Source organism: Phocoena phocoena, chromosome 17 (assembly GCF_963924675.1).
Source record: "Phocoena phocoena chromosome 17, mPhoPho1.1, whole genome shotgun sequence".
NCBI classification, from domain to species: Eukaryota; Metazoa; Chordata; class Mammalia; order Artiodactyla; family Phocoenidae; genus Phocoena; species Phocoena phocoena.
In genome coordinates this window covers 31,383,971-31,411,580 of record NC_089235.1, presented here as the reverse complement: position 1 = coordinate 31,411,580, position 27,610 = coordinate 31,383,971, and the positions used below count along the sequence as shown (strand labels likewise).

General features: G+C 36.9%; 1 protein-coding gene across 1 annotated transcript in view; it reads left to right on the top strand.

The window, feature by feature from the left end:
* The window catches only part of MMP16 (matrix metallopeptidase 16), a 343,904-nt gene that overhangs the window by 299,240 nt on the left and 17,054 nt on the right, over positions 1–27,610 (top strand). Inside the window, exon 8 of the mRNA XM_065895033.1 lies at positions 27,229–27,379. Within this exon, the coding sequence (XP_065751105.1) occupies positions 27,229–27,379 (151 nt within the window). The remainder of the gene's footprint in view (positions 1–27,228; positions 27,380–27,610) is intronic.

Sequence of the window (27,610 nt, the reverse complement as noted above, 5' to 3'; positions counted from 1 at the left end):
CCCAGGCAAATCCTGTGTAATAGAGTCATATTTTAAAAGCACAATCAAGCCAGATGTTTATATCCTCGATTACTAGTCATGTTCAGGCTGAATGGTTATGAGTTAATAATATCAAAAATCTATGTTAGAAATTGAGCTGGTGTAAAGTCCTTCAAGAGTTGGATGTAAATTTAAAAAACACTTTCAGTGTTGTCCAAATCAGTAGTAGTCAAAATTAAGTAGTTAAAAAATTGTCTCAAAAGTTATCTCATATTGTTGCTATCACTCAATAACTTTTAAGCAGGACTTAACCTATTTGACATTTTTGTTTCAAGAGGCAAAAATCTCTTATAGAATAGGAACCAAAATATCTGAGGCAGAAAAGAGGAGGGTAATAAAATTTGGGAATAAGAAAGGAATACAAAAAATACATATCAAAAGAGAAGAGTTGTCTAAAATATGTGATACCACAAGATGACAAAAAAAGAAAACTTTTGCTTAAGAAATGGTTTATGTGACTTGCATTACTACTTTATTTCAAATGCTCATAAACTGCAATTTATTTATGCTGCTTACAAATTATCACTTTTGAAAGACTTAGGAAATGCTAATGAAGTTCATTTAAGGTAGAAATACATTGCTTCTTACATAGTAAAATGGATAATCTAAAAGATCTTTTAATATAAATAGATGAATATAGGATTACTTATTTCTGTATAGGAAATAATGGAAAATTGATGCCTAAAAAGTTACATTAAATTAAGAAATTTACATTTAGTGGCCTTGGTGTACACAATAATAGATTTATAACATGTAAACTGTGCTATTTTTTTGAATTAAAAATATTCAGAAAATTTTAATATTAATATTTTATATGACATGAAGTGACCATCTAAACCAAGGGGCCAAACATTTAATATTTGAAAATTTCCCTTGGTATTTTACCTCTATGTATTTATAATTATTTAGAAAATCTATTGTATGATTTTCTTATGGCAGTTTTTATTTATACTTCAAACTGCAATATTTTTTCATCAATAGTGCTTCTATGTCGAAATGTTCCTCATTTTCAAAAACTTTTGCCACATACTTTTATTTCTTGTGTTTGAGTTTGAGTTCCCTGGAAAGCAAACACTATGATAAAGTTACAGGGAGGGAAGTAAACCTGTGAAAGATAAAGAGGGAGGAAGCAGGACTGGCACAGTGTCTTGGCAAACCCAACAAGGAACTCCAGGGCAAAGATTGCCCACTAGAGAAGTCCCAGGTAAGGCAGAAATAGCCAGAATCTAGTACCTGCTGTGCTCAGTCAGGAAGCTGGAAGCTGCCTGGAAGCTGCCCAAACACAGCATGGACCGACAAAAGGCACTCAGCTGACTGCTTGGCCTAACTATCAGATCCAAAGGCATTCAGCTGAATGGCCAGTTCTTTATTCAAGGGAGATCTAAGCCACTCACCTCAGTGTCTGCCACATTTGGATAAGTATTCAAATACTTCTCTGGATAAATTCTCTGCTTACTTGATAATAAATGCTAGTAATGAAAAGTGGCAGGACCTCCAAAATTGGGTATGTATTCAAATTTCTTGAGTAACCTACCTATAAACAATATAGAAATTAAAAGGTAATCCATAATTTCTCTTTCAGATATTTCATCATTAGTGTATAGGAATGCAGGAGATTCTGTTCTTTAATTTTGTATCCTGCTGCTTTACAAAATTCATTGATTAGCTCTAGTAGTTTCCTGGTAATATCTTTAGGATTCTCTATGTATGGTATTATGTCATCTGCAAACAGTGACAGTTTTACTTCTTTTCCAATTTGGATTCCTTTTATCTCTTTTTCTTCTCTGATTTGATTGCTGTGGCTAAAACTTCCAAAACTATGTTGAATAATACTAATGAGAGTGGGCAACCTTGTCTTGTTCCTGATCTTAGTGGAAATGTTTTAAGTTTTTCACCGTTGACAATGATGTTGGCTGTGGGTTTGTCATATATGGCCTTTAAGGAAACACTCCCATTTACCATTGCAACAAAAAGAATAAAATACCTAGGAATAAACCTACTTAAGGAGACAGAAGACTTGTATGCAGAAAACTATAAGACACTGATGAAAGAAATTAAAGATGATATAAACAGTTGGAGAAATATACTATGTCCTTGGATTAGAAGAATCAATATTGAGAAAATGACTATACTACCCAAAGCAATCTACAGGTTCAATGCAATCCATATCAAACTACCAATGACATTTTTCACAGAACTAGAACAAAAAACTTCACAATTTGTATGGAAACACAAAAGACCCCGAAGAGCCACAGCAATCTTGAGAAAAAAAAACAAAAAAACAAGAGAGCTGGAGGAATCAGGCTCCCTGACTTCAGACTCTACTACAAAGTTACAGTAATCAAGACAGTATGGTACTGGCACAAAAACAGAAACATAGGTCAATAGAACAGGATAGAAAGCCCAGAAATAAACCCATGCACATATAATCACCTTATCTTTGATAAAGGGGGCAAGAATATACAATGGAGAAAAGACAGCCTCTTCTATAAGTGGTGCTGGGAAAACTGTACAACTATATGTAAAAGAATGAAATTAGAACACTCCCTAACACCATTCACAAAAATAAACTCAAAATGGATTAAAGACATAAATGTAAGGCCAGACACTGTAAAACTCTTACAGAGAAACAAAGGCAGAACACCCTATGACATAAATCACAGCAAGATCCTTTTTGACCCACCTCCTAGGGAAATGGGAATCAAAACAAAAATAAACAAATGGGACCTAATGAAACTTAAAAGTTTTGCACAGTAAAGGAAACCATAACCAAGATGAAAAAGACAATCCTCAGAATGGGAGAAAATATTTGCGAATGAAGCAACTGACAAAGATTACTCTCCAAAATATACAAGCAGCACATGTAGCTCAATATCAAAAACACAAACAACCCAATCCAAAAATGGGCAGAAGACCAAAATAGACATTTCTCCAAAGAAGATATAGAGATGGTCAAGAGGGACATGAAAAGATGCTCAACATCACTAATCATAATCATTAGAGAATTGCAAATCAACACTACAATGTGGTATCACCTCACACAAGTCAGAATGGCATCATCAAAAAATCTACAACCAATAAATGCTGGAGAGGGTGTGGAGAAAAGGCAACCCTCCTACACTGTTGGTGGGAATGTAAATTGATACAGCCACTATGGAGAACAGTATGGAGGTTCCTTAAAAAACTAAAAATAGAACTACCATATGACCCAGCAATCCCACTACTGGGCATATACCCTGAGAAAACCATAATTCAAAAAGAGTCATGTACCACAATGTTCCTTGCAGCTCTATTTACAATAGCCAGGACATGGAAGCAACCTAAGTGTCCATCAAGTGATGAATGGATAAAGAAGACGTGGCACATATATACAATGGAATATTACTTAGCCATAAAAAGAAATGAAATTGAGTTATTTATAGTAAGATGGATGGACCTAGAGACTGTCCTACAGAGTGAAGTACATCAGAAAGAGAAAAACAAATACCATATGCTAACACATATATATGGAATCTAATAAAAAACAATGGTTCAGAAGAACCTAGGGGACAGGAATAAAGACACAGATGTAGAGAATGGTCTTAAGGACACAGGGAGGGGGAAGGGTAACCTGGGATGAAGTGAGAGAGTGGCATTGACACCTATACACTACCAAATGTAAAATAGATAGCTAGTGGGAAGCTCGGTGCTTTGTGACCACCTAGAGGGGTGGGATTGGGAGGGTGGGAGAGAGATGGTAGAGGGAAAGCATATGGGGATATAAGTATACAGATAGCTGATTCACTTTGTTATATAGCAGAAACTAACACAACAATGTAAAGCAATTATACTCCAGTAAAGTTGTTAAAATTATTTTTTAATTTAAAAAAATTGAAAAAAATAATAAGAATGAAAATAAAAGGTAACCAAATAATGGGCATTGACGTCAGTCAGTGTCCTTAATCATTAATTATTGACATTATTTATTTGTGTAGGTAGAAGGCAAATTTGTTCAGCCGAATATTGTGTTATATAAGAAGTACCATTTATTGGGTACTATGAGCCAAATACAGTTTGGGTATATTATACATTTGCTCTATCATTATTTCCAGAACTTTTTATGAGAGGTGTTAGTATTTTATGTACAAATTAGGAAAGGAAGCCTCAAATTTAGTGACTTGCCCAATATCTCACAGCTAATAATTGGTATAGCATTCATCCCCTAGTTCTGATTTCAAAGCTGTTGAATGTTCCACTAAACCACAGAGACTAATAAAGAATATATTATTTATGATAATTTTTTTAAAATGTATAGTGTTCTCAAAGAATGTATCAGTGTTGAACAGTAATCAGCCAAGTAAAATTTAGTGGATAATCCACGTACAGGCTCATTTTATATGAATAAAAGCCAGTCAATGTGAAATTATGTTCTAATTTTTTATGTAAAAGGTCGCATAGTAAATACTTTTGACTTTGCGGATCATAAGGTCTCTATCATAATTACTAAATGCTGTTGTTACATGATGAAAGCAGATTAAACAATATGTGAATGAATTGGTGTGTCTGTGTTCAGATAAAATTTTATTTACAAAAACAGGCAGCAGCTGGTGGCCCTAGTTTACTGACCACTCTTGTAATAGAAGATACAAAATATAAATGTATAAGTAGAGTTTTGTAGACTCTGAGGAGACAAAAATACAGTTGATTGTTTTAAAAACTTGGTAATTTAAAAAAGGTATCTAATTCATGGGGATACAATGAGCAAGGCATGAGCATAATACAGTGGATTAATTAGTAAACACTTCCAAAAATAAATGTGGAATTGATAAAGTTGATAAAGGGGAAAGGAAGCAGGAAATTATCAGCAATTCTGAGAACCAGACAGAGTGTATGCATGTTCTGTTTTGAAAGTCAATTTGGAATTAAGTTAAGCACTGAATTAAGAGACCTGGACTGTAGTACAAATCTATTAGCAATTGGTTGTGTGATTTCAAGCACATAACTTTTTTGACTTGTAAAATAAATGTGTTAGGCTAGGCTGAATTCTCAACGTTTTTTTCTGATCCAGTACATGTGAACAATACAGTGCACTCCTCTCAGTAACAGTGGCTCAGTTCAAGGGTGTTACGAGCATAAGTAATAGTCTCAGCCTCCAGAGTAGGCACTGTCCTCTTGATAAAAATTCTTAAAAGTAATTAGACACTATACTTTTCCTTGTAGGAATAAGCATGTAATTTAAAAATTCCTTTTGGTATTGTTTGCTTAGTGTCTCTTTCTTGTGCTGGTCTCTCAGCTCCACAAAAGCAAGACCCTAGTGTGTTTCCTTCGTTGTTGTATCTACAGCTCCTAGTTCAGTGACTGGCTATAATAGGCTCTTAACAAGTATACATTGGATGGCTAGCTGTCTGGCTGGCTGTCTGGCTGTCTGGTTGTCTGGCTGGATGCATTGCTTGGTGAATCTCATTGAAAAATTATTGGAATAGATGATCTATAAAGTCCCTTCAAACCCCAAACATTCATTGAAGTTATTTGTTTTATTTGTAAAGCTTCTCTGTCTTTAACTCAGACTTGTTGATATTCTTCTCTGCATTCTGCCAAGTACAAAGTCAGTAAGGACCAGTTTTTTCCACTTATTCCAGAAATCAACCTCATATGAAATCCAGTAAATGCCTTCTTTCTGCCAAAGAGGCAATATTTTCCTAGAGAACCAGACCATCTGATGGTAAGGTAGTTTAAAAATCCACTTCTCCTATTAAAAAAAAAAAATAGTTGAATATGAGTTTTACATATTTACTCAAAATCTAAAAAATAGGAACAAAGTCACTTCAATTTTGTCATGTGAAAATCTTACCTCATCAAGATACAAAAGGAATTGTATAATTGTATTTCCTTAATAAGCACTTGGAGAATTAACTGTATGGCTCACAATCATTGTTGCATTATTTTCTTGAATTCTAATGCCACAAATACTCAGCAGGCAAGATGTTGTTCATTTTACATTGTTTTGTATGTAACTGCTGGAATCTCATCATGCAACCTTACAGCAAATGTTTACTGATGTGTTTTCTTGTTTGTTTTGTGTTTTAAAGAGAAATGGATACATTTAAAAAATCCCCTAGTGTTTGTTCCTAAAAGAAAAAAAAAATTAAAGCTAATTGAGACCTTTTTAGACAAAGGTCTTGATCACTAAAAGTGAAGGGCAATAGTTTCTCTTTTATTGATGGAAAACTTTTGACCAACAGTATTGGAGAGTATTTCCAAAACACATTACAATTCCCTCTCCTCAGAATAATACTTTTATATAATAACAAGGCTTTCCTGGAAGAACTGTAAGTCTTCGTCTTTCTTCACACATTGTCCTCTCCTGAGACACACATAAAAAACTGTGTTTCTGTGAATATTTTCTCATGTTGTATGCACCAGGACACCCTGGGTACCCTTGAGCCTAGCAACATCACTAGAAGGCCTAGAAAGAGTGTGAAGAAATTTTCATGGAAAGGATTGAGTTTAGGAACTGCAAATGGAAGTGCTCTAAAGCATACTAGAGTGCTTCTGCTTGAAAGAAAAGACAACCAACTGAGTTGAGCTGGTAAAAATTTTACTCTTATGTAGCCAGCATGGGAGGCATTGAAACTATATACTGTTTCGTAATTAAAGCTGAGATGAAAGGAATAGATGTAATAAGTCACTGAGGTACAGGCTAACAGAACAGGACTTTCTTTCTCTTTCTTCTATTGTTGTAAGGCTTTCTATTTTAAATGTCACAGAGATATGACTAAAATATAGAGCAAGCTGGAAAACAGCTCTGTGGATTTTCCATCACACTAACTCTGGCAAGGAAGTGACCTGGGCCTTTTGGGTGTAGTTTTTTTCTTTATAAAGTATTTAGATTAAACAATGGCTCAGGAGAGGTGTATATTTTTATGATAATATTTCCCAACATACAATTAAATATAATCACACAGTACTGGGTCATGCTTTTAAATTTTCTTGGACTTGCTGATAGTTATAAAATTAATTTTCCTTCTATCAGCAAGACACAAGACTGAAGTCCATGATGTTGTTTATGTAATCTTTATTGTCCCTTTATGTGAAAGTTTTGGATTTTGTATTCAATTATTTGTGTAATATTAAACATGGTTCTTTGAATCACTAACCATTTATAAAGCACCTGTTACTTTCCAGGCATTATATACAAGGTGCTACAGAAAAATGGAATCGGATATGTTTGTTCTCAAGTTGTACACAGTCTATAATGGGTGGTGGGCTTGTGATTCATTAAAGTGCAGAGTACAAAGTAAAATGATAAAAGTGAAGACTGAGCACTCTGGCAAAGTAAGAGGCCCACTTTGCTCAGCTAGGAACTGCTTTCCAAAGATATGATGTCAAGCTAAGTCTTGAAAGAGCCATACCAGTTTTCCAGAAAGGTAACTAAGCAGAATGTAATGTAATGTGTAATAAGAGACCCATATTAAGAAGAATCTTGAAATGACTTATAGTTGGGTTTGAGTTTTATTGCAAATGCAATGGGAAACCACTTTAAAATGTGAACAAAAGAGATAAAATCAGGCATACATTCTAGGGAGATATCTTTAATGACCTTATAGAAGATAGATAAAAGACAAGCAGACTGGAGGCAGGGAAACAAGGAAGGAGGCTTCTGGACTAATACCAGCTATAAAGTAAAAGGGCTGCTCTTAAGTCACAAGCCTGGAAGGCATATGATACAGTGGCTAACAGCCAGGACTTCGGCCAACAGACTTGGTCTTATACACCTAATATCTGTGTTATGTTTGGATGGTCAAAAAGTTATATTGAACAGTCTCATTCAGTAAAAAGAAAAATAAACCCAACCAGGTTAACTGAGCTTAGGAGTGGGTGTGACAGGAAGTCACATAGCTCAGAAACTGGCTATGCATGCCATCTCTCTAATAGGCCTCCTTGTTTCTCTTCTATTTGTTCTTTGCATTTACCCCATTATTTTTTCTCTTTCAATCTACCTCTCTGATTACTCGATTTCTTCTTCCTCATAATGTATGCTTGCCTAGGGAATCATGGCTTCATAGGCCTCCTAATGCATAATGACTATTCAGTTGCCCCTGCTGGGTGGGAAAGTCTCTCAATATTCCCTGAGTCATATTAACAAGAAAGAGACATGAATGGCTCTGCTCATCTCTTCTGATCTGCCTAACCCATATCTCCATAACTCTGCAGACTTTTAACTGTCTCTAGGTTTGGAGTGGTAATATATAGGGAGGCTATGGAGAACAATGAGACCTACCTTAGAGCTTGTGGACAAGACACTTGACTTTAAAAGGGATGATGGAAAAGCATACCTAGTACCTGGGTCAAGAAGAATGATCTGCAGGGACAGATTCAAGGAAGAGTTACAAAATAAAACCAGCTGGATGTAATGATACAATAGATATGAAAAACTATGAACAGGGAAGTTTCAGATGTGAGCCACTGAGTAACTAGCATGCCAAACAGGGAAAAACAAGAAGAAAGGTCTTTTGATGAGTTCAAATTTGAGCACGTGGGTCAATTTTGTAGAAAATCCCTGTAGGTAACTGTATATATTTTTGGCTTTCAAGATATATTTGGACTATAGACAGCCATTTACGACCACTCTCTTTTTTGGATTCTTGGGTTTTTTTACCTTAGTCTTCCTTCCTTGTCTCTTCTAACTCCTTCCTATTTGCCTACTCTTCCCTCATCCCTTATGTGATCTTTTTTGGGGTCACATGTTTCTAGAAACCCAGTCCTGGTTTCTCTTCATGCTCTATATATTTCCCTGTATTACCTCATGAAATCATAAATTAGTAAATGCCATATTTATGCTTGTGACTTAAAATCTATTATCTTCAAACACACATCCAATTGTCTATTTGACTTCTTGATTTAGATATCTAAATGACCTCTCAAACTTTTGAATTGAACCCCCAACAGCATATCCACCCCAGTCATCTTTGTCTATTTATGTAACGATATTATTCTCTTATTTACAAAAGTCAGAACTTCAGGATTTTCCATGATACAATCTTTTCCTCATTCCCCACAGCCAACCCATCGGCAATGCCTATAAATATCATCTCCAAAATATGTCATGATTCCTTTCCAACTCTATTGCTGCCATCTTATTCGCGACTACTTATAAATAAGTAAGTAAATAAATAAATAAACCTTTTAAACTGAATTATTCAGTGGCTTCTTATTTCACTTACAATAAAGTTTAAATTTTGACAAGGCCATGGAAATAGAGGTCCTCACCTCTATCCTTACTATATACTCCTACAATGTTTTGTTCTAGCTATCTAACAAGATTTTTCCCATTGGGACATTAGTTCTTGGTTTCCTCCCCCTCAAACCATCTTCAATGGGTTGGCTCTTTTGAATTATGTGAGTCACAATTCATCTGTCACCCAAATAAAGGGATATTTCCTATCTCCAATACAAAGAAGCCCCCCACCCACCACTAAATTGTTACATCAATGTTTTTTTTTTTTCTGTTTTATAGCACTTTTCTTTTTGAAATTATCTTCATTCTTTTTCTTATTTAAGGTCAGTTTTCCCCATACTCATTCACTGTGATCTAATCTCCATGAGTAGAGATGTTGCCCTTCTTTTTTTTTTTTTGGTGGTACGCAGGCCTCTCACTGTTGTGGCCTCCCCATTGCGGAGCACAGGCTCTGGACACGCAGGCTCAGCGGCCATGGCTCACAGGCCCAGCCGCTCTGTGGCATGTGAGATCTTCCCGGACAGGGACATGAACCCATGTCCCTTGCATCGGCAGGCAGACTCTCAACCACTGTGCCACCTGGGAAGCCCAAGATGTTGCCCTTCTTGTTCACTCCCATATCTCTAGTGCCTAAAGCAGTGCCTGGTATGTGTACTAAGTTGTTGATTAATAATTCAATTAATTAATTCTAGCAAAAGATCCTTTTTTTTTTCTTTTTTTAGGATGTATGGACAGCCTCTTACATGGCGAGTTTATTTTTCTTTTTATTGGGGTATAGTTGCTTTACAATGTTGTGTTACTTTCTGCTGTACAAAAAAGTGAGCCAGCTATATGTTTACATATACCCCCTCTTTTTTGGATTTCCTTCCATTTAGGTCACCACAGAACACTGAGTAGAGTACCCTGTGCTATAGAGCAGGTTCTCATTAGTTATCTATTTTATAAATATTAGTGTATATATGTCAATCCCAATCTCCTAATTCATCCCAACCCCCGTTTCCCCTTTTGGTGTCCATAAGTTGGTTCTCTACATCTGTTTCTATTTCTGCCTTGCAAACAGGTTCATCTGTACCATTTTTCCAGATTCCACATATATGCATTACTATAAGATATTTGTTTTTCTCCTTCTGACTTACTTCGCTCTGTATGACAGTCTCTTAAGATCCATCAACAACTCTATAAAAGACCCAATTTCATTCCTTTTTGTGGCTGAGTAATATTCCATTGTATATATATTCCACATCTTCTTTATCCATTCCTCTGTTGATGGACATTTAGGTTGCTTCCAAGACCTGGCTGCTGTAAACAGTGCTGCAATGAACATTGGGGTTCATGTGTCTTTTTAAATTATGGTTTTCTTAAGGTATATGCCCAGTAGTGGAATTGCTAGGTCATACTGTAATTCCATTCTTACTTTTTTAAAGCACCTCCATACTGTTCTCCATAGTGGCTGTATCAATTTACATTCCCACCAACAGTGTAGGAGGGTACCCTTTTCTCCACACCCTCTCCAGCACTTAATGTTTGTAGATTTTTTGATGATGGCCATTCTGACCAGTGTGATATGATACCTCATTGTAGTTTTGATTTGCATGTCTCTGATAATTAGTGATGTTAAGCATCTTTTCATGTGCCTCTTGGCCATCTGTATGTCTTCTATGGAGAAATGTCTATTTACGTCTTCCGCCCATTTTTGGATTGGACTGTTTTGTTTTGTTTTGTTTTTTGATATTGAGCCTCACATGCTGTTTGTATATTTTGGAGATTAATCCCTTGCCTGTTGCTTCATTTGCAAATATTTTCTCCCATTTGGAGTGTTGTCTTTTCATTTTGTTTATGGTTTCTTTGCCATGCAAAAGTTTTAAGCTTCATTAGGTCCATTTGATTAGTTTTCTTTTTACTTTCAGTACTCTAGGAGGTGGGTCAAACAAGATATTGCTGTGATTTATGTCAAAGAGGGCTCTTTCTATGTTTTCCTCTAAGAGTATTACACTGTCTGGTCTTACATTCAGATCTTTAATCCATTTTAAGTTTATTTTTGTGTATGGTATTAGGGAATGTTCTAATTTCATTATTTTACATGTAACTGTCCAGTTTTCCCAGAACCACTTATTGAAGAGGCTATCTTATCTCCATTGTCTATTCTTGCCTCCTTTGTCAAAGATAAGGTGACCATGTGTGTGTGGGTTTAACTCTGGGCTTTCTATCCTGTTCCACTGATCTATATTTCTGTTTTAGTGTCAGTACCATACTGTCTTGATTACTGTAGTTTTGTAGTATAGTCTGAAGCCAGGGAGCCTGATTCCTCTAACTCCATTTTTCTTCCTCAAGATTGTTTTGGCTATTCGGGGTCTTTTGTGTCTCCATACAGATTTTAAGATTTTTTGTTCTAGTCCTCTGAGAAATGCCATTGGTAATTTGATAGGGATTGCATTAAATCTGTAGATTGTTTTGGGCAGTATAGTCATTTTGGCAATATTGATTCTTCCAAACCAAGGACATGGTATATCTTTCCATCTGCTTGTGTCATCTTTTATTTTTTTCATCAGTGTGTTATAGCTTTCAGAGTGCAGGTCTTTTACCAACTTAGGTAGGTTTATTCCTAGGTATTTTATTCTTTTTGTTGCAATGGTAAATGGGATTGTTTCCTTTTTCTGACTTTCATTGTTAGTATATATTAATGCAAGAGATTTCTGTGCATTAATATTGTATCCTGCAACTTTACCAAATTCATTCATGAGCTCTAGTAATTTTTTGGTGGCATCGTTAGGATTTTTTATGCAGAGTATCATGTCATCTGTGAACAGTGACACTTTTACTTCTTCTTTTCCAATTTGGATTCCTTTTATATCTTTTCCTGCTCTGATTATCATGGCTAGCACTTGCAAAACTATGTTGAATAATAGTAGCGAGAGTGGACATCATTGTATTGTCCCTGAGCTTAGTGGAAATTGTTTCAGTTTTTCAGCACTGAGAATGATGGTTGTTGTGGGTTTGTCATATATGGCCTCTACTATGTTAAGGCAGGTTGCCTCTAGGAACACATTCTGGAGAGTTTTTTATCATAAATGAGTGTTGAATTTTGTCAAAAGATTTTTCTGCATCTATTGAGATGATCATATGATTTTTATTCTTCAATTTGTTAATATGGTATATCACACTGATTTTCTTTTAACATCTTTATTGGAGTATAATTGCTTTACAATGTGGTGTTAGTTTCTGCTTTAGAACAAAGTGAATCAGCTATACATATACATGTATCCCCATGCCTCCTCTCTCTTCTGTCTCCCTCCCATCTGCCCTATCCCACCCCTGTAGGTGGTCACAAAGCAACAAGCTGATCTCTCTGTGCTATGGGACTTCTTCCCACTAGCTATCTATTTTACATTTGGTAGTATATATAAGTCCGTGCTACTCTCTCACTTTGTCACAGCCTACACTTCCCCCTCCCCATGTCCTCAAGTCCATTCTCTACGTCTGTGTCTTTATTGCTGTCTTGCCCCTAGGTTCTTCAGAGCCTTTTTTTTTTTTTTTTTTAGATTCCATATATGTGTCTTAGCATACATTGCTTGTTTTTCTCTTTCTGACTTACTTCACTCTGGATGACAGACTCTAGGTCCATCTATCTCACAACAAATAATTCAATTTTGTTTCCATTTATGGCTGAGTAATATTCCATTTATATATGTGCCACATCTTCTTTATCCACTCATCTGTTGATGGACACTTAGGTTGCTTTCATGTCCTGGCTATTATAATTAGAGCTGCAGTGAACATTGTGGTACATGACTCTTTTGAATTATGGTATTTTCAGGATATATGCCCAATAGTGGGATTGTTGGGTCATATGGTAGTTCTATTTTTAGATTTTAAGGAACCTCCATACTGTTCTAGATAGTGGCTGTATCAATTTACATTCCCACCAACAGGGCAAGGGGGTTCCCTTTTCTCTACATGCATTCCAGCATTTATTGTTTGTAGATTTTTTGATGATGGCCATTCTGACTGGTGTGAGGTGATACCTCATTGTAGTTTCTATTTGGATTTCTCTAACGATTAGCGATGTTGAGCATTCTTTCATGTGTTTCTTGGCAATCTGTATATCTTCTTTGGAGAAATGTCTATTTAGGTCTTCTGCCCATTTTTGGATTGGGTTATTTGTTTTTTGATATTGAGCAGCATGAGCTGCTTATAAATTTTGGAGATTAATCTTTTGTCAGTTGTTTCATTTGCAAATATTTTCTCCCATTCTGATGGTTCTCTTTTTGTCTTGTTTATCATTTACTTTTCAGTGCAAATGCTTTTAAGTTTCATTAGGTCCCATTTGTTTATTTTTGTTTTGATTTCCATTTCCCTAGGAGGTGGGTCAAAAAGGATCTTGCTGTGATTTATGTCATAGAGTGTTCTGCCTATGTTTTCCTCTAAGAGTTTCATAGTGTCTGGCCTTACATTTAGGTGTTCATTCCATTTTGAGTTTTTTTGTATATAGAGTTAGGGAGTGTCCTAATTTCATTCTTTACATGTAGCTGTCCAGTTTTCCCAGCACCACTTATTGAAGAGGCTGTTTTTCTCCATTGTATGTTCTTGCCTCCTTTATCAAAAATAAAGTGATCATATGTGCATGGGTTTATCTCTGGGCTTTCTATCCTGTTCCATTGATCTCTATTGATCTGTGAAGTCTGGGAGGCTGATTCCTCCAGTTCCATTTTTCTTTCTCAAGATTGCTTTGCCTATTCAGGGTCTTTTTTATTTCCATAAAAATTGTGAAGTTTTCTGTTCTAGTTCTGTGAAAAATGTCATTGGTAATTTGATAGGGATTGCATTGAATCTGTAGATTGCTTTGATAGTATAGTCATTTTCATAGTGTTGATTCTTCAAATCCAAGAACATGGTCTATCTCTCCAGCTGTTTGTATCATCTTTAATTACTTTCAGCAGTGTTTTATAACTTTCTGCATACAGGTCTTTTGTCTCCTTAGGTAGGTTTATTCCTGGGTATTTTATTCTTCTTTTTGCAATGGTAATAGGTACTGTTTCCTTAACTTCTCTTTCAGATTTTTCATCATTAGTGTATAGGAATGCAAAACATCCGTCTTCCTTAATTTTGTATCATGCTAATTTACCAAATTCATTGATTAGCTCTAGTAGTTTTCTGGTAGCATCTTTAGGATTCTCTATGTATAGTGCCATGTCATCTGCAAGTAGTGACACTTTTACTTCTTCTTTTCAAATTTGGATTCATTTTATTTCCTTTTCTTCTCTGATTGTTATGGCTAAAACTTCCAAATCTATGTTGAATAATAGGGGTGAAAGTGGATAACCTTGTCTTGTTTCTGATCTTAGTGGAAATGGCTTCAGTTTTTCACCATGGAGAATGATGTTGGCTATGGGTTTGTCATATATGGCCTTTATTATGTTGAGATAAGTTCCCTCTATGCCTACTCTCTGGAGATTTTTTATCATAAATGGTTGAATTTTGTTGAAAGCTTTTTCTGCATCTATTGAGATGATCATATGTTTTTTCTCCTTCAGTTTTTTAATATGGTTTATCACATTGATTGGTTTGCATGTACTGAAGAATCCTTGCATTGCTGGGATAAACCCCTCTTGATCTCAGTGTATGATCCTTTTCATGTGCTGTTGGATTCTGTTAGTTAGTATTTTATTGAGGATTTTTACATCTATGTTCATCAGTGATATTGGCCTGTAATTTTCTTTTCTTGTAACATCTTTTTGTGGTTTTGGTATAAGGGTGATGTTGGCCTCGTAGAATGAGTTTGGGAGTGTTCCTCCCTCTGCTATATTTTGGAAGAGTTTGAGAAGGATAGGTGTTAGCTCTTTTCTAAATGTTTGATAGAATTCACCTGTGAAGCCATCTGGTCCTGGACTTTTGTTTATTGGAAGACTTTTAATCACAGTTTCAGTTTCAGTGCCTGTGATTGGTCTGTTTACATTTTCTATTTCTTCCTGGTTCAGTCTCAGAAGGTTGTGCTTTGCTAAGAATTTTTCCATTTCTTCCAGCTTGTCCATTTTATTGGCATATAGTTGCTTAGTGTCAGTTGTTACTTCTCCTTTTTCTGTTCTAATTCTGTTGATTTTATTCTTCTCCCTTTTTTCTTGATGAGTCTGGCTAATGGTTTATCAATTTTGTTTATCTTCTCAAAGAACCAGTTTTTAATTTTATTGATTTTTGCTATTGCTTTCTTCATTTCTTTTTCATTTATATCTGATCTGATCTTTATGATTTCTTTCCTTCTGGTAACCTTGGGGTTTTGTTTTTTATTTCTTTATTTCTCTAATTGCTTTAGGTGTAAGTTTAAGTTGTTTATTTGAAAAGATTCTTGTTTCTTGAGGTAGAATTGTATTGCTATAACCTTCCCTCTTAGAACTGCTTTTGCTGCATACCGTAGGTTCTGGGTCATTGTGTTTTCATTGTCATTTGTCTCTAGGTATTTTTTGATTTCTGCTTTGATTTCTTCAGTGACGTCTTAGTTATTTAGTAGTGTATTGTTTAGCCTCCATGTGTCTGTATTTTTTACAGGTTTTTTCCTGTAATTATTATCTAGTCTCATAGCATTGTGGTTGGAAAAGATATTTGATATGATTTCAATTTTCTTAAATTTACCAAGGCTTGATTTGTGACCCAAGATATTGGTCTCTCCTGGAGAATATTCCATAGGCACTTGAGAAGAAAGTGTATTCTGTTGTTTTTGGATGGAATGTCCTATAAATATCAATTAAGTACACCTTGATTAATGTATAATTTAAAGGTTGTGTTTCCTTATTTATTTTCATTTTGGATGATATGTCCATTGGTGAAAGTGGAGTGTTAAAGTCCCCTACTATGATTGTGTTACTGTTGACTTCCCCTTTTAGGGCTGTTACCATTTGCCTTATGTATTGAAGTGCTCCTAAGTTGACTGCATAAATGTTTACAATTGTTATATGTTTTTCTTGGACTGATCCCATGATCATTATGTAGTCTGCTTCTTTGTCTCTTGTAATAGTCTTTATTTTAAAGTCCCTTTTGTCTTAGATGAAAATTGCTACTCCAGCTTTCTTCTGATTTCTGTTTGCATGGAATATCTTTTTCTATCCCCTCACTTTGATTGTATGTGTCCGTAGTTCTGAAGTGGGTCTCTTGTAGACAACATATATACAGGTCTCCTTTTTGTATCCATTGAGTCAGTCTATGTCTTTTGGTTGGAGCATTTAATCCATTTACATTTAAGGTAATTAACAATATGTATGTTCCTATTACCATTTTTTAAATTGTTTTGGGTTTGTTATTGTAGGTCTTTTCCTTCTCTTGTGTTTCTTGCCTAGAGAAGTTCCTTTAGCATTTGTTCTAAAGGTGGTCTGGTGATGCTGAATTCTCTTAGCTTTTGCTTGTCTGTAAAGGTTTTAATTTCTCCATTGAATCTGAATGAGATCCTTGCTGGGTAGAGTAGTCTTGGTTGTAAGTTTTTCCCTTTCATCAGTTTAAATATGTCTTGCCACTCCCTTCTTGCTTTCAGTGTTTCTGCTGAAAGATCAGCTGTTAACCTTATGGGGATTCCCCTGTTTGTTATTTTTCCCTTGCTGCTTTTAATATTTTTTCTTTGTATTTAATTGTTGATAGTTTGATTAATATATGTCTTTGTGTGTTTCTCCTTGGATTTATCCTCTATGGGACTCTCTTTGCTTCCTGGTCTTGATTGACTATTTCCTTTCCCATATTAGGGATTTTTCAACTATAATCTCTTCAAATATTTTCTCACTCCCTTTCTTTTTCTCTTCTTCTGGGACACCTATAATTCGAGTGTTGGTGTGTTTAATGTTGTCCCAGCAGTCTCTAAGACTGTCCTCAATTATTTTGATTCTTTTTTTCTGTATTCTGCTCTGCAGTAATTATTTACACTCTTTTATCTTTCAGATCAGTTATCCATTATTCTTCTTCAGTTATTCTGCTATTGATTCTTTCTAAAGAGTTTTTATTTTCATTTATTGTGCTGTTCATCATTTGTTTGCTCTTTATTTCTTCTAGGTCCTTGTTAAACGTTTCTTGTATTTTCTGCATTCTATTTCCAAGATTTTGGATCATGTTTACTATCATTACTCTGAATTATTTTTCAGGTAGACTGCCTATTTTGTCTTCATTTTTTAGGCCTGGTGGGTTTTTACCTTGCTCCTTCATCTGTTGTGTGTTTCTCTGTCTTCTCATTTTGCTTAACTTAGTGTGTTTGGGGTCTCCTTTTTGCAGGCTGCTGTTTCATATTTCCTGTTGCTTTTGGTGTCTGCCCCCAGTTGGCAATGTTGATTCAGTGGGTTGTGTAGGCTTCCTGGTGGACGGGACTAGTGTCTGTGTTCTGGTGGATGAGGCTTCATCTTGTCTTTCTGGTAGGGAGGTCCACATCCTGTGTTGTGTTTTAGGGTGTCTGTGACCTTTTATTATGATTTTAGGCAGCCTCTCTGCTAATGGGTGGGGTTGTGTTCCTGTGTTGCTAGTTGTTTGGCATAGCTTGTCCAGCACTGTAGTTTTCTGGTTGTTGAGTGGAGCTGGGTCTTAACATTGAGATGGAGATCTCTTGGAGAGCTTCCACCGTCTGATATTATGTGGATCCGGGAGGGTTTTGGTGGACCAATTCCTGAACTTGGCTCTCCCACCTCTGAGACACAGCCCTGACACCTGGCCAGAGCACCAGAATCCCGTCAGCCACATGGTTCAGAAGGAAATGGAGAAAAAAAGAATAAAATAAAATAAAGTTATTAAAATAAAAACCAAAAAATAATTATTAAAAATATAAAAAAATCAAAGTCAATTGAAAAATGAAAAAAAAAGGAAGAAAGAGAGCAACCAAACCAAAAATCAAATCCAACAATTATAACAAGTACTAACAGCTATACTAAAAGAAAAAAACAAAACAAAACAAATAAACAAGCAAAAAAAAACCCAGACAGAGAGAACCCTAGGGCAAATGGTAAAACAAAGCTGTATAGACAAATTCATACAAAGAAGCATACACATACACACTCACACAAAGAGAAAAAGGAAAAAGAAAAAAAATATATATATATATATAAAGAAAAAAGGAGGAAGAGAACAACCAAATCAATAAACAAATCTACCCATGATAATAATCTCTAAATAGTAAACTAGGATAAACATAAAACCAGAGAAAAATTGGATGCAGAAAGCAAACCCCAAGTGTACTGTTGCTTCCAAAGTCCACTGCCTCAATTTTGGGATGATTTGTTGTCTATTCAGGTATTCCAAAGATGCAGGGTACATCAAGTTGATTGTGGAGATTTAATCTGCTGCTCCTGAGGCTGCTGGGAGAGATTTCTCTTTCTCTTCTTTGTTTGCACAGCTCCTGGGTTTCAGCTTTGTATTTGACCCCACCTCTGTCTATAGGTCGCCTGAGGGCGTCTGTTCTTTGCTCAGACAGGACAGGGTTAGAGTAGCAGCTGATTAGGGGTCTCTGGCTCACTCAGACTGAGAGGGAGGGAGGGATATGGAATGTGGGGCAAGCCTGTGGTGGTAGAGGCCGGCATGATATTGCAATAGCCTGAGGCCTGCCATTTGTTCTCCTGGGGAAGTTGACCCTGGATCACGGAACCCTGGCACTTGTGGGCTGCACAGGTTCCCAGGAAGGGAGGTGTGGATAGTGACCTGTGCTTGCACACAGGTTTCTTGGTGGCCACAGCAGCAGCCTTAGCATTTCATGCCCATCTGTGGTGACCATGCTGATAGCTGTGGCTCGCACCCATCTCTGGAGCTCATTTAGGTGGTGCTCTGAATCCCCTCCCCTCGCGCACCCCAAAACAATGGTCTCTTGCCTCTAGGCAGTTCCAGACATTTTCCCAAGCTCCCTTCTGGTTAGCTGTGGCACACTTACCCCCTTCAGGCGGTGTTCACGCAGCCAACCCCAGTGCTTTCCCTGGGATCTGACCTCTGAAGCCTGAGCCTCAGTTCCCAGGCCCCACCCACTCCGGCAGGTGAGCAGACAAGCCTCTCTGGCTAGTGAGTGCTGGTTGGCATGGATCCTCTGTGTGGGAATCTCTCCGCTTTGCCCTCCAACCCCCTGTTGCTATTCTCTCCTCTGTGGCTCCAAAGTTTTCCACCTGCCACCCCCATCTCTGCCAGTGAAGTGGCTTCCTTGTGTATGGAAACTTTTCCTCATTCACAGCTCCTTCCCAGAGGTGCAGGTCCCATCCCTATTCTTTTGTCTCTGTTTTTCCTTTTTTCTTTGGCCCTACCCAGGTACATGGGGAGTTTCTTGCCTTTTGGGAAGTCTGAGTTCTTCTGTCATTGTTCATTATGTGTTCGGTTCGAGTTGTTGTAGGTGTATTTCTGATGTATTTGTGGGGAGGAAGGTGATCTCTACATCTTACTCCACCATCTTAAAGGTCTCCCTCTATCACATTGATTGATTTGTGCATATTTAAGAATCCTTGCATCCCTAGGATAAATCCCACTTGATCATGATGTATGATCCTTTTAATGTGTTGTTGGGTTCTGTTTGCTAGTATTTTGTTGAGGATTTTTGAGTCTATATTCATCAGTGATATTGGTCTTTAATTTTCTTTTTTGTGATATCTTTGTCTGGTTTAGGTATCAGAATGATGGTAGCCTCATAGAATGAGGTTGTGAGTGTTCCTTCCTCTCTAATTTTTGGAAGAGTTTGAGAAGGATGGGTCTTAGCTCTTCTCTAAATGTTTGATAGAATTCATAGGTCTTAGCTCTTCCCTAAATGTTTGATAGAATTTGCCTGTAAAGCCATCTAATCCTGAACTTTTGTTTGTTGGAAGATTTTTAATCACAGTTTCAATTTCATTACATGTGATTGGTGTGTTTATATTTTCTATTTCATCCTGGTTCAGTCTTGGAAGGTTATACCTTTCTAAGAATTTGTCCATTTCCTCCAGGTTGTCCATCTTATTGGCATATAATTGCTTGTAGTAGTCTCTTACGATCTTTTGTCTTTCTGAGGTGTCCCGTGTAACTTCTCCTTTTTTATTTCTAATTTTATTTATTTTAGTCCACTCTCTCCTTTTCTTGATGAGTCTGGCTAAAGGTTTTTCAATTTTGATTATCTTCTTAAAAAATCAGATTTTAGTTTTATTGATCTTTGCTATTGCTTTCATGTTTCTATTTCATTTATTTCTGCTCTGATCTTTATGATTTATTTTCTTCTACTAACTTTGTGGGGTTTTTTGTTCTTCTTTTTCTAGTTATTTAGGTGTAAGGTTAGATTGTTTACTTGAGATTTTTTTTTTGTTTCTTGTGGTAGGATTTTATTGCTATAACCTTCCCTCTTAGAACTGCTCTTGCTGCATCCCATAGGTTTTGGGTCAGTGTGTTTTCATTGTCATTTGTCTCTAGGTATTTTTTGATTTTCTCTTTGATTTCTTCAGTGATGTCTTGGTTATTTAGTAGTGTATCATTTAGCCTCTATATGCTTGTGGGTTTTTACACTTTTTTTTTTCTGTAATTTATTTCTAATCTCATAGAATTGTGCTCAGAAAAGATGCTTGATATTTCAATTTTCTTAAATTTACTGAGTCTTGATTTGTGACCCAAGTTGTGATCTATCCTGGAGAATGTTTCATGTGTACTTGAGAAGAAAGTGTATTCTGTTTTAGGTTTTTAAAAATTATTTATTTATTTATTTTATTTGTGGCTGCCTTGGGTCTTCATTGCCATGTGTGGGCTTTCTCTAGTTGTGAAGAGTGGGGGCTACTCTTTGTTGCGGTGTGTGGGCTTTTCATTGCTGTGGCTTCTCTTGTTGCAGAGCATGGACTCTAAACGTGCAGGCTTCAGTAGTTGTGGCACACATGCTCAGTAGTTGTGGCTCACAGGCTTAGTAGTTGTGGTTCACAGGCTTAGTTGCTCTGCATTATGTGGGATCTTCCCAGTCCAGGTATCGAACCCGTATCCCCTGCATTGGCAGGCGGCTTCTTAACCATTGTGCCACCAGGGAAGTCCCTATTCTGTTGTTTCTGAATGGAACATCCTATAAATATCAGTCAAGTCCATCATTTAAAGCTTGTGTTTCCCTATTTATTTTCATTTTCGATGATCTGTCCATTGGTGTGTTACTGTCGACTTCCCCTTTTAGGGGTGTTACCATTTGCCTTATTTATTGAGGTGCTCCTATGTTCAGTGTATATATATTTATAATTGTTATATCTTCTTCTTGGATTGATCCCTTATCATTATATAGTGTCCTTCCTTTTCTATTGTAACAGTCTTTATTTTAAAGTCTATTTTATCTGATATGAGTATTGCTACTCCAGCTATCTTTTGATTTCCAGTTGCATGGAATATCTTTTTCCATCCCCTCACTTTCAGTTTGTATGTGTCTGTAGGTCTGAAGTGGGTCTCTTATAGACAGCGTATATATGGGTCTTGATTTTGTATCTATTCAGCCAGACTGTGTCTTTTGTTTTGAGCATTTGATCTATTCACATTTAAGGTAATTATTGATATGTATGTTCCTACTACCATTATCTTAATTGTTTTGGGTTTGTTTTTGTAGATATTTTTTAATCTCTTGTGTCCCTGCTTAGAGAATTTCTTTAGCATTTTTTGTAAAGCTGGCTTGGTGGTGCTGAATTATCTTAACTTTTGCTTTTCTGTAAAGCTTTTGATTTGTCTATCAAATCTGAATGAGATCCTTGCTGTGTAGTGTAATTTTGTTGTAGGTTTTCCCCTTTCATCACTTTAAAAATATCCTGCCACTTCCTTCTGGCCTTCAGAGTTTCTGCTGAAAAATCAGCTGATAATATTATGGGGTTTCCTTTGTATATTTTTTGTTGCTTTTCCCTTGCTGCTTTTAATATTTTTTCTTTGTATTTACTTTTTGTTAGTGTGATTAATATGTGTGTTGGCATGTTTCTTCTTGGCTTTGCCCTGTACAGAACTCTCTGCACTTCCTGGACTTGATTGACTATTTCCTTTCCCATGTTAGTGAAGTTTTTGATTATAATGTCTTCAAATATTTTCTCAGAACCTTTTCTCCTTATCTTCTTCTCCTGGTACCCCTATAATTTGAATGTCAGTGCACTTAATATTGTCCCAGATGTTTCTGAGCTGGTCCTTAATTCTATTCATCTTTTTTTTTATTCTGCTCCATGGCAGTTATTTCCATCATTCTATCTTACAGCTCATTTATCTGTTCTTCTGCCTCAGTTATTCTGCTATCTATTCTTTCTAGAGTATTTTTTATTTCAGTTATTGTGTTGTTTATCACTGTTTGTTTGTTCTTTAGTTCTTCTAGGTCCTTGTTAAATGTTCTGTATTTTCTCGATTCTATTTCTGAGATTTGGATCATCTTTATGATCATTACTCTGAATTCTTTTTCAGGTAGACTGCCTATTTCCTCTTCATTTATTTGGTTTTGTGTGTTTTTACCTTGCTCCCTTGTCTGCAACATATTTCTCTGTCTTCTCATTTTGTTTAACTTACTGTGTTTGGGGCCTTCTTTCTTTAGGCTGCATGGCTGCAAGGTTGCATTCCCTCAGTCTTTTGGTGTTTGCTTCCAGTGTTTGAGGTTGGTCCAGTGTCTTGTATAGGCTTCCTGGTGTGTGTGTGTGGGGGTGGGGGTAACTGGTTCCTGCATTCTGGTGGGTGGAGCTGGATCTTGTCCCTCTGATGGGCAGGGCCATGCCAGATGTTGTATTTTGGGGTGTCTGTGAGTTTAGCATGACTTTAGGCAGCCTGTCTGCTAATGTGTGGGGGTGTATTCCTGTCTTGCTAGTTGTTTGGCATGAGATGTCCAGCAGTGGAACTCACTGGCTGTTGGGTGGGGCCAGGTCTTCTTGTTGAGATGGAGACTTCTGGGAGAGCTCTCACCAATTAATATTCCCTGGGCCCAGGAATTCTCTGGTGATCCAGTGTCCTGGACTCGGCTCTCCGACCTCAGAGGCTCACACCAACCCCTGGTCAGAGAACCAAGACCCTGCAATCTGCATAGCATGGAAGAAAAAAAAAATAAAGAAAACAAACTGACAAAGAAAAACCCCAAGACAAATGGTTATAGCAAAGTCAAACAGACAAACACACACAAAGAAATACAGATACACACAAAAACAGAAAAGAAAAACAAAACAGAGAAAACAGAAAAGAAGAGAGCAACCAAACAAATAAATGAACCCCAAAATGAAAACAATAAAAGATAAACTAACAAAAACAAAAAACAAATCAAAAGCAGAAAGCAAACTAAAAAAAGTCAAATTATAAAACAAACACACAAAAGTGATGAAAAAAAGAAGAAAGCAAATGAAAAATGGAAAACAACAAAAAAAAATAAAAATTTAAAAATATAGTTAAAAAATATAAAAACAAAACAAAGAAAAAAAAACCAGGAAAAAATACAATATTACAAAAAAAGTAAAAATAGAAAAAAAATAAAAACTTATTAAAAATAAAAGCATAAAAAAGAAAAGAAAAAATAAAGAAACTTGAAAGAATAATGAAAAAGAACAACAAAATAAACAAAACAATAAAAAATAGTAATAATAATAATTATTTTCCTGTAGCCTCAGCCATCATTGTCCTTGACCCCAGAGTGAGCCACAGCCAATACCTGCCTACCCAGGAAGTCTTCCTATACCTCTAAGTAGGTCTCTGGAACTGACATGGGCACTGTGAGCGCAGCTCAGACTTTGACCTGCCCAACTCCTGCATGTCTTTACCCCCAAACTCCACAGTTGTTAAAACTAGACCAACCTCAATTGTGGGGACACTCGTCTATTCAGATATTCTACAGATGTAGGGTTTACTAAGACAATTGCCAGGATTTAATCTACTGCTCCTGCAGCTGCATGGAGAGAGTTCCATTCCTCTTCTTTGGTCACACCACCCCTGCAGTTCAGCTTGGCTTTTGGTCCCATCACTTACCTGCCCAGGCGAGAGGGGGCAAAAGCAGTGGCTAACTAGTGCACACTTACTCACTCAGGCTGGGGAGAGGGATGGATATGGCAGCCACAATTGAGATGTGAGGGGAGTGCCTGTGGTGGCAGAGGCCAGCAGGAAGTTGCAGTAGCCTGGGGCTCACTCTTCACTCTCCTGGGGAAGTTGGCCTTGGATTGTGGGCCCCTCGACAGTGGGGGTCTGCACAAGCCACTGGGAAGTTGTGGGCAGTGAGCTGTGCTTGCTCACAGGACCCTTGGCAGCAGCGGTGGCAGCAGTAGCAGTCAGCTCCTGCCTCTAGGGTCTGAGATAGCAGCTGCAGCTCGCGCCCACCCCTGAAGCTCATGTAGACTGTGCCCTCTGCCTGTGAGTGGCAGAAGCTCCTATGGCAGGCCCGTCCCTCTCTTCATGCACCCCCAACAATGGTTCCTTGTCTCTCTGGCAGGCCCAAGCTTCTTCCCAGACTCCCTCATTTGTCGCACACTAGACCCTCAGGCTGTCTTCATGCAGCCAACCCCAGTCCTCTCCCTGGGGTCTGACCTCTGAAGCCCAAGTCTCAGAACCCAGCTCCCACCTGCTCTGGTGGGTGAGCAGACAAATGTCTCAGGCTATGGAGTGCTGAGACCCTCTGTGCAGGACTCTCTCTGCTTTTCCCTCCATACACCTGTTGCTGTGCTCTCCTCTGAGGCTCTGAAGCTCCCCCCAGTCCCTGCCAGTGAGGGGGCTTCCTAGTGTGAGGAAACTTCTCCCCTTCACAGCTCCCTCCCATAGGTGCAAGTCCTGTCCTGATTCCTTTGTCTTTTTTTTTTCTTTTGCCCTACCCAGTTACATGGAGATTTTCTTGCTCTTTTGGAAGTCTGAGGTCTTCTGCCAGCGTTCAGTAGATGTTCTGTGGAAGTCATTCTTTGTGTAGATGTATTTATAATGTATCTGTGGGGAGAAGGTGAGCTCCATGTCTTACTCCTCCTCCATCTTGAGGGTTCTTCCCTGGCAAAAGATCTTTGATAGAGTTTCTCATTTTCACTCTTCACTCTAAGATCCATTTTCAAAAAAAGACCAAAGATCATCTTCTGAAAATAGGAAACAGACCATATGCCTTTGCTGATTTAATTTCTTTGATGGCTTACCAGTGTACTCAAACTAAGATCCAAGCCCATCATATAGGTTTTCAGTGCTACTATCTTCTTGCTTATTACATTCCAAGGATCTTATTTCAACTTTAATCATATAAAACTCTGCTTTTCTTGGAGCACTCTTCCCAGCATTCTTTGCATAGGTATCACCTTCTTCTCTTTCTTTAAATTTGGCTTAAGTGTTACTTCTTCAGAGATGCTTTCCTGATCTCCTTATTTAAAGTAAGTTCCCCTTATGTTTTCTTTTTCTCAAACCCTGATGTGTTTCCTTTGTAGCATTCAATAGTTTTTCAATTACTATAATTACATTTTTGTGTTTTTGGTTTTCATCTGCTGAATTCACTTGAGTGTGGGATGATCAGAGTAGTGATCAGTTCTGTCTTGTTCTCTTTAGTATCCTTGGTACCTAACATGATACTTGGGACACTGGAGGTACTCAACAAATGTTGTTTTAATTTAAAATGATAACAAATGGCAGTAGAAACTCTTGGGGTAAATAAGATTACCCTGGTTACAAACTAGAGACTCCTACCTAAATCTAGCCTGAAGATGTGTTTTTTTGGTTCATTTGTATTGTGTTGATTTAGGCTAGTAAGTGGTTTTAAATTTTTTAAAATTCCTTTAGGTATAACATGAATGCTACAGTTTATCATAGTCCTCAGCTACAGATAGTATTGAAATATTTTAACAATGAGGAAGGCCTTACATCTAGTAGAAAGGACACAGGATACTTTGTAAGATATTAAGATAATGTTCTACTTTGCCAGATATTAACCTCAAGAGGAGTTAGTTACTCAAGAAGTTTCTTGCTTGAGTATAGAAAGATCCAGGATGTGTCTCAATATTTGAATACCTCTGCCACTCCACTCCTGTCATTTCTAGACTGACCCTTATAAATATTTGAGTTTGTGACACCACTCTGTCCCTGTACAATTTAAAATTAAAAGAAAAGAGGGCAGAGAACAGAGCCTTGGGAAATGTCAACATTCAAGGACTGAGTAAAATAAATGAATCTCGGAGGGAAGCAGCTAGAGAAGAAAGAGCAACAACAACAAAATGGTTTTCTAGCAGCTCAGGGAGAAAAGTTCTTTAAGTGGGCAACTGTGTCAATAGATAAGGGTGGAAAATTGTAGGCATTGGTGACTCCAGGACAAAAGGTTTCAGTAGACAATGGGTATTAAGTCAACTTTCAGTGGAGTGAGAAATGGTTGCAGACTACTTGAGAGTCATACCAAAGAGGGGAGTGGTGTACATAGTCTGCCAGAGCTGTAGGGCATGAGGAAGTGTGTTGTCTGTAGATAATTTCAAAACAGTAATAAAGCTGACTGAAGTTCATCTTTTTTTTTAGTATTGCCATACTCTGGCAATTCTGAACAAGTTTAGGGTTAAAATTTTGCTACCTTCAGTCACCACTCTTAAAGAGAAGGATAGTGTAACAGCTAGAAGAGGGCATCATGTCAAAAGAGGATGACTTTATTAAACTAGATGGACTTGTGAATGTTTATATATTAAAAGTAAAGGATCAGCCCAGAAGAAGTGTTTTAACAGAGTAAAGGTTGTAATCAGTACAGCAATCTGAGGGCATATAGAATGCCCAACACACAGGAATGATTTAGCCTTGAATGAAAATAAGGCCTCTAATTCCTAGAGGAAGAATCTCTGAACCTTGATTCAAAACTGTTTCAATAGGGCAAGTTGTAGATCTTTTTTATTTCTTAAAGTAACACACAAATTCTGATTACATTATTAAGTAAGTTTTCATTTTGTCCACTTTTGAAAATAACATTTATGTTTCAAAAATAATGTCAGTATTCCAGGTGTGATTGCTACTAAGTTATTTCATGGATTTCATGTAAAATAATTTTAAATGCATTGTGTTAGTAGATATATTCTAATTTCTGACATTAAATTAGTGTATTCTGCATTTGCACTTATTTCATACAGGTAACAAATATTGGGTGTTCAAGGACACGACTCTTCAACCTGGTTACCCTCATGACTTGATTACTCTTGGAAGCGGAATTCCCCCTCATGGTATTGATTCAGCCATTTGGTGGGAGGACGTTGGGAAAACCTATTTCTTCAAGGGGGACAGGTCAGTACACACTTGACATGAGAAAACAGTTAACTAATGTTTAGAGAAGTCAATATATCTAGTCTATAATAGGCATGTACATTTGAGGAAAGAATCTGTATAGATATAAGCACAAGAATTAATAGAATTGCAACCATTTTAAAATATATTTTAAAATAATATTCAAGATAAATCTTTCTCTAATATACCCAAGTAATGTGACTTTCTTATGAATGTATATATACAGTGTAT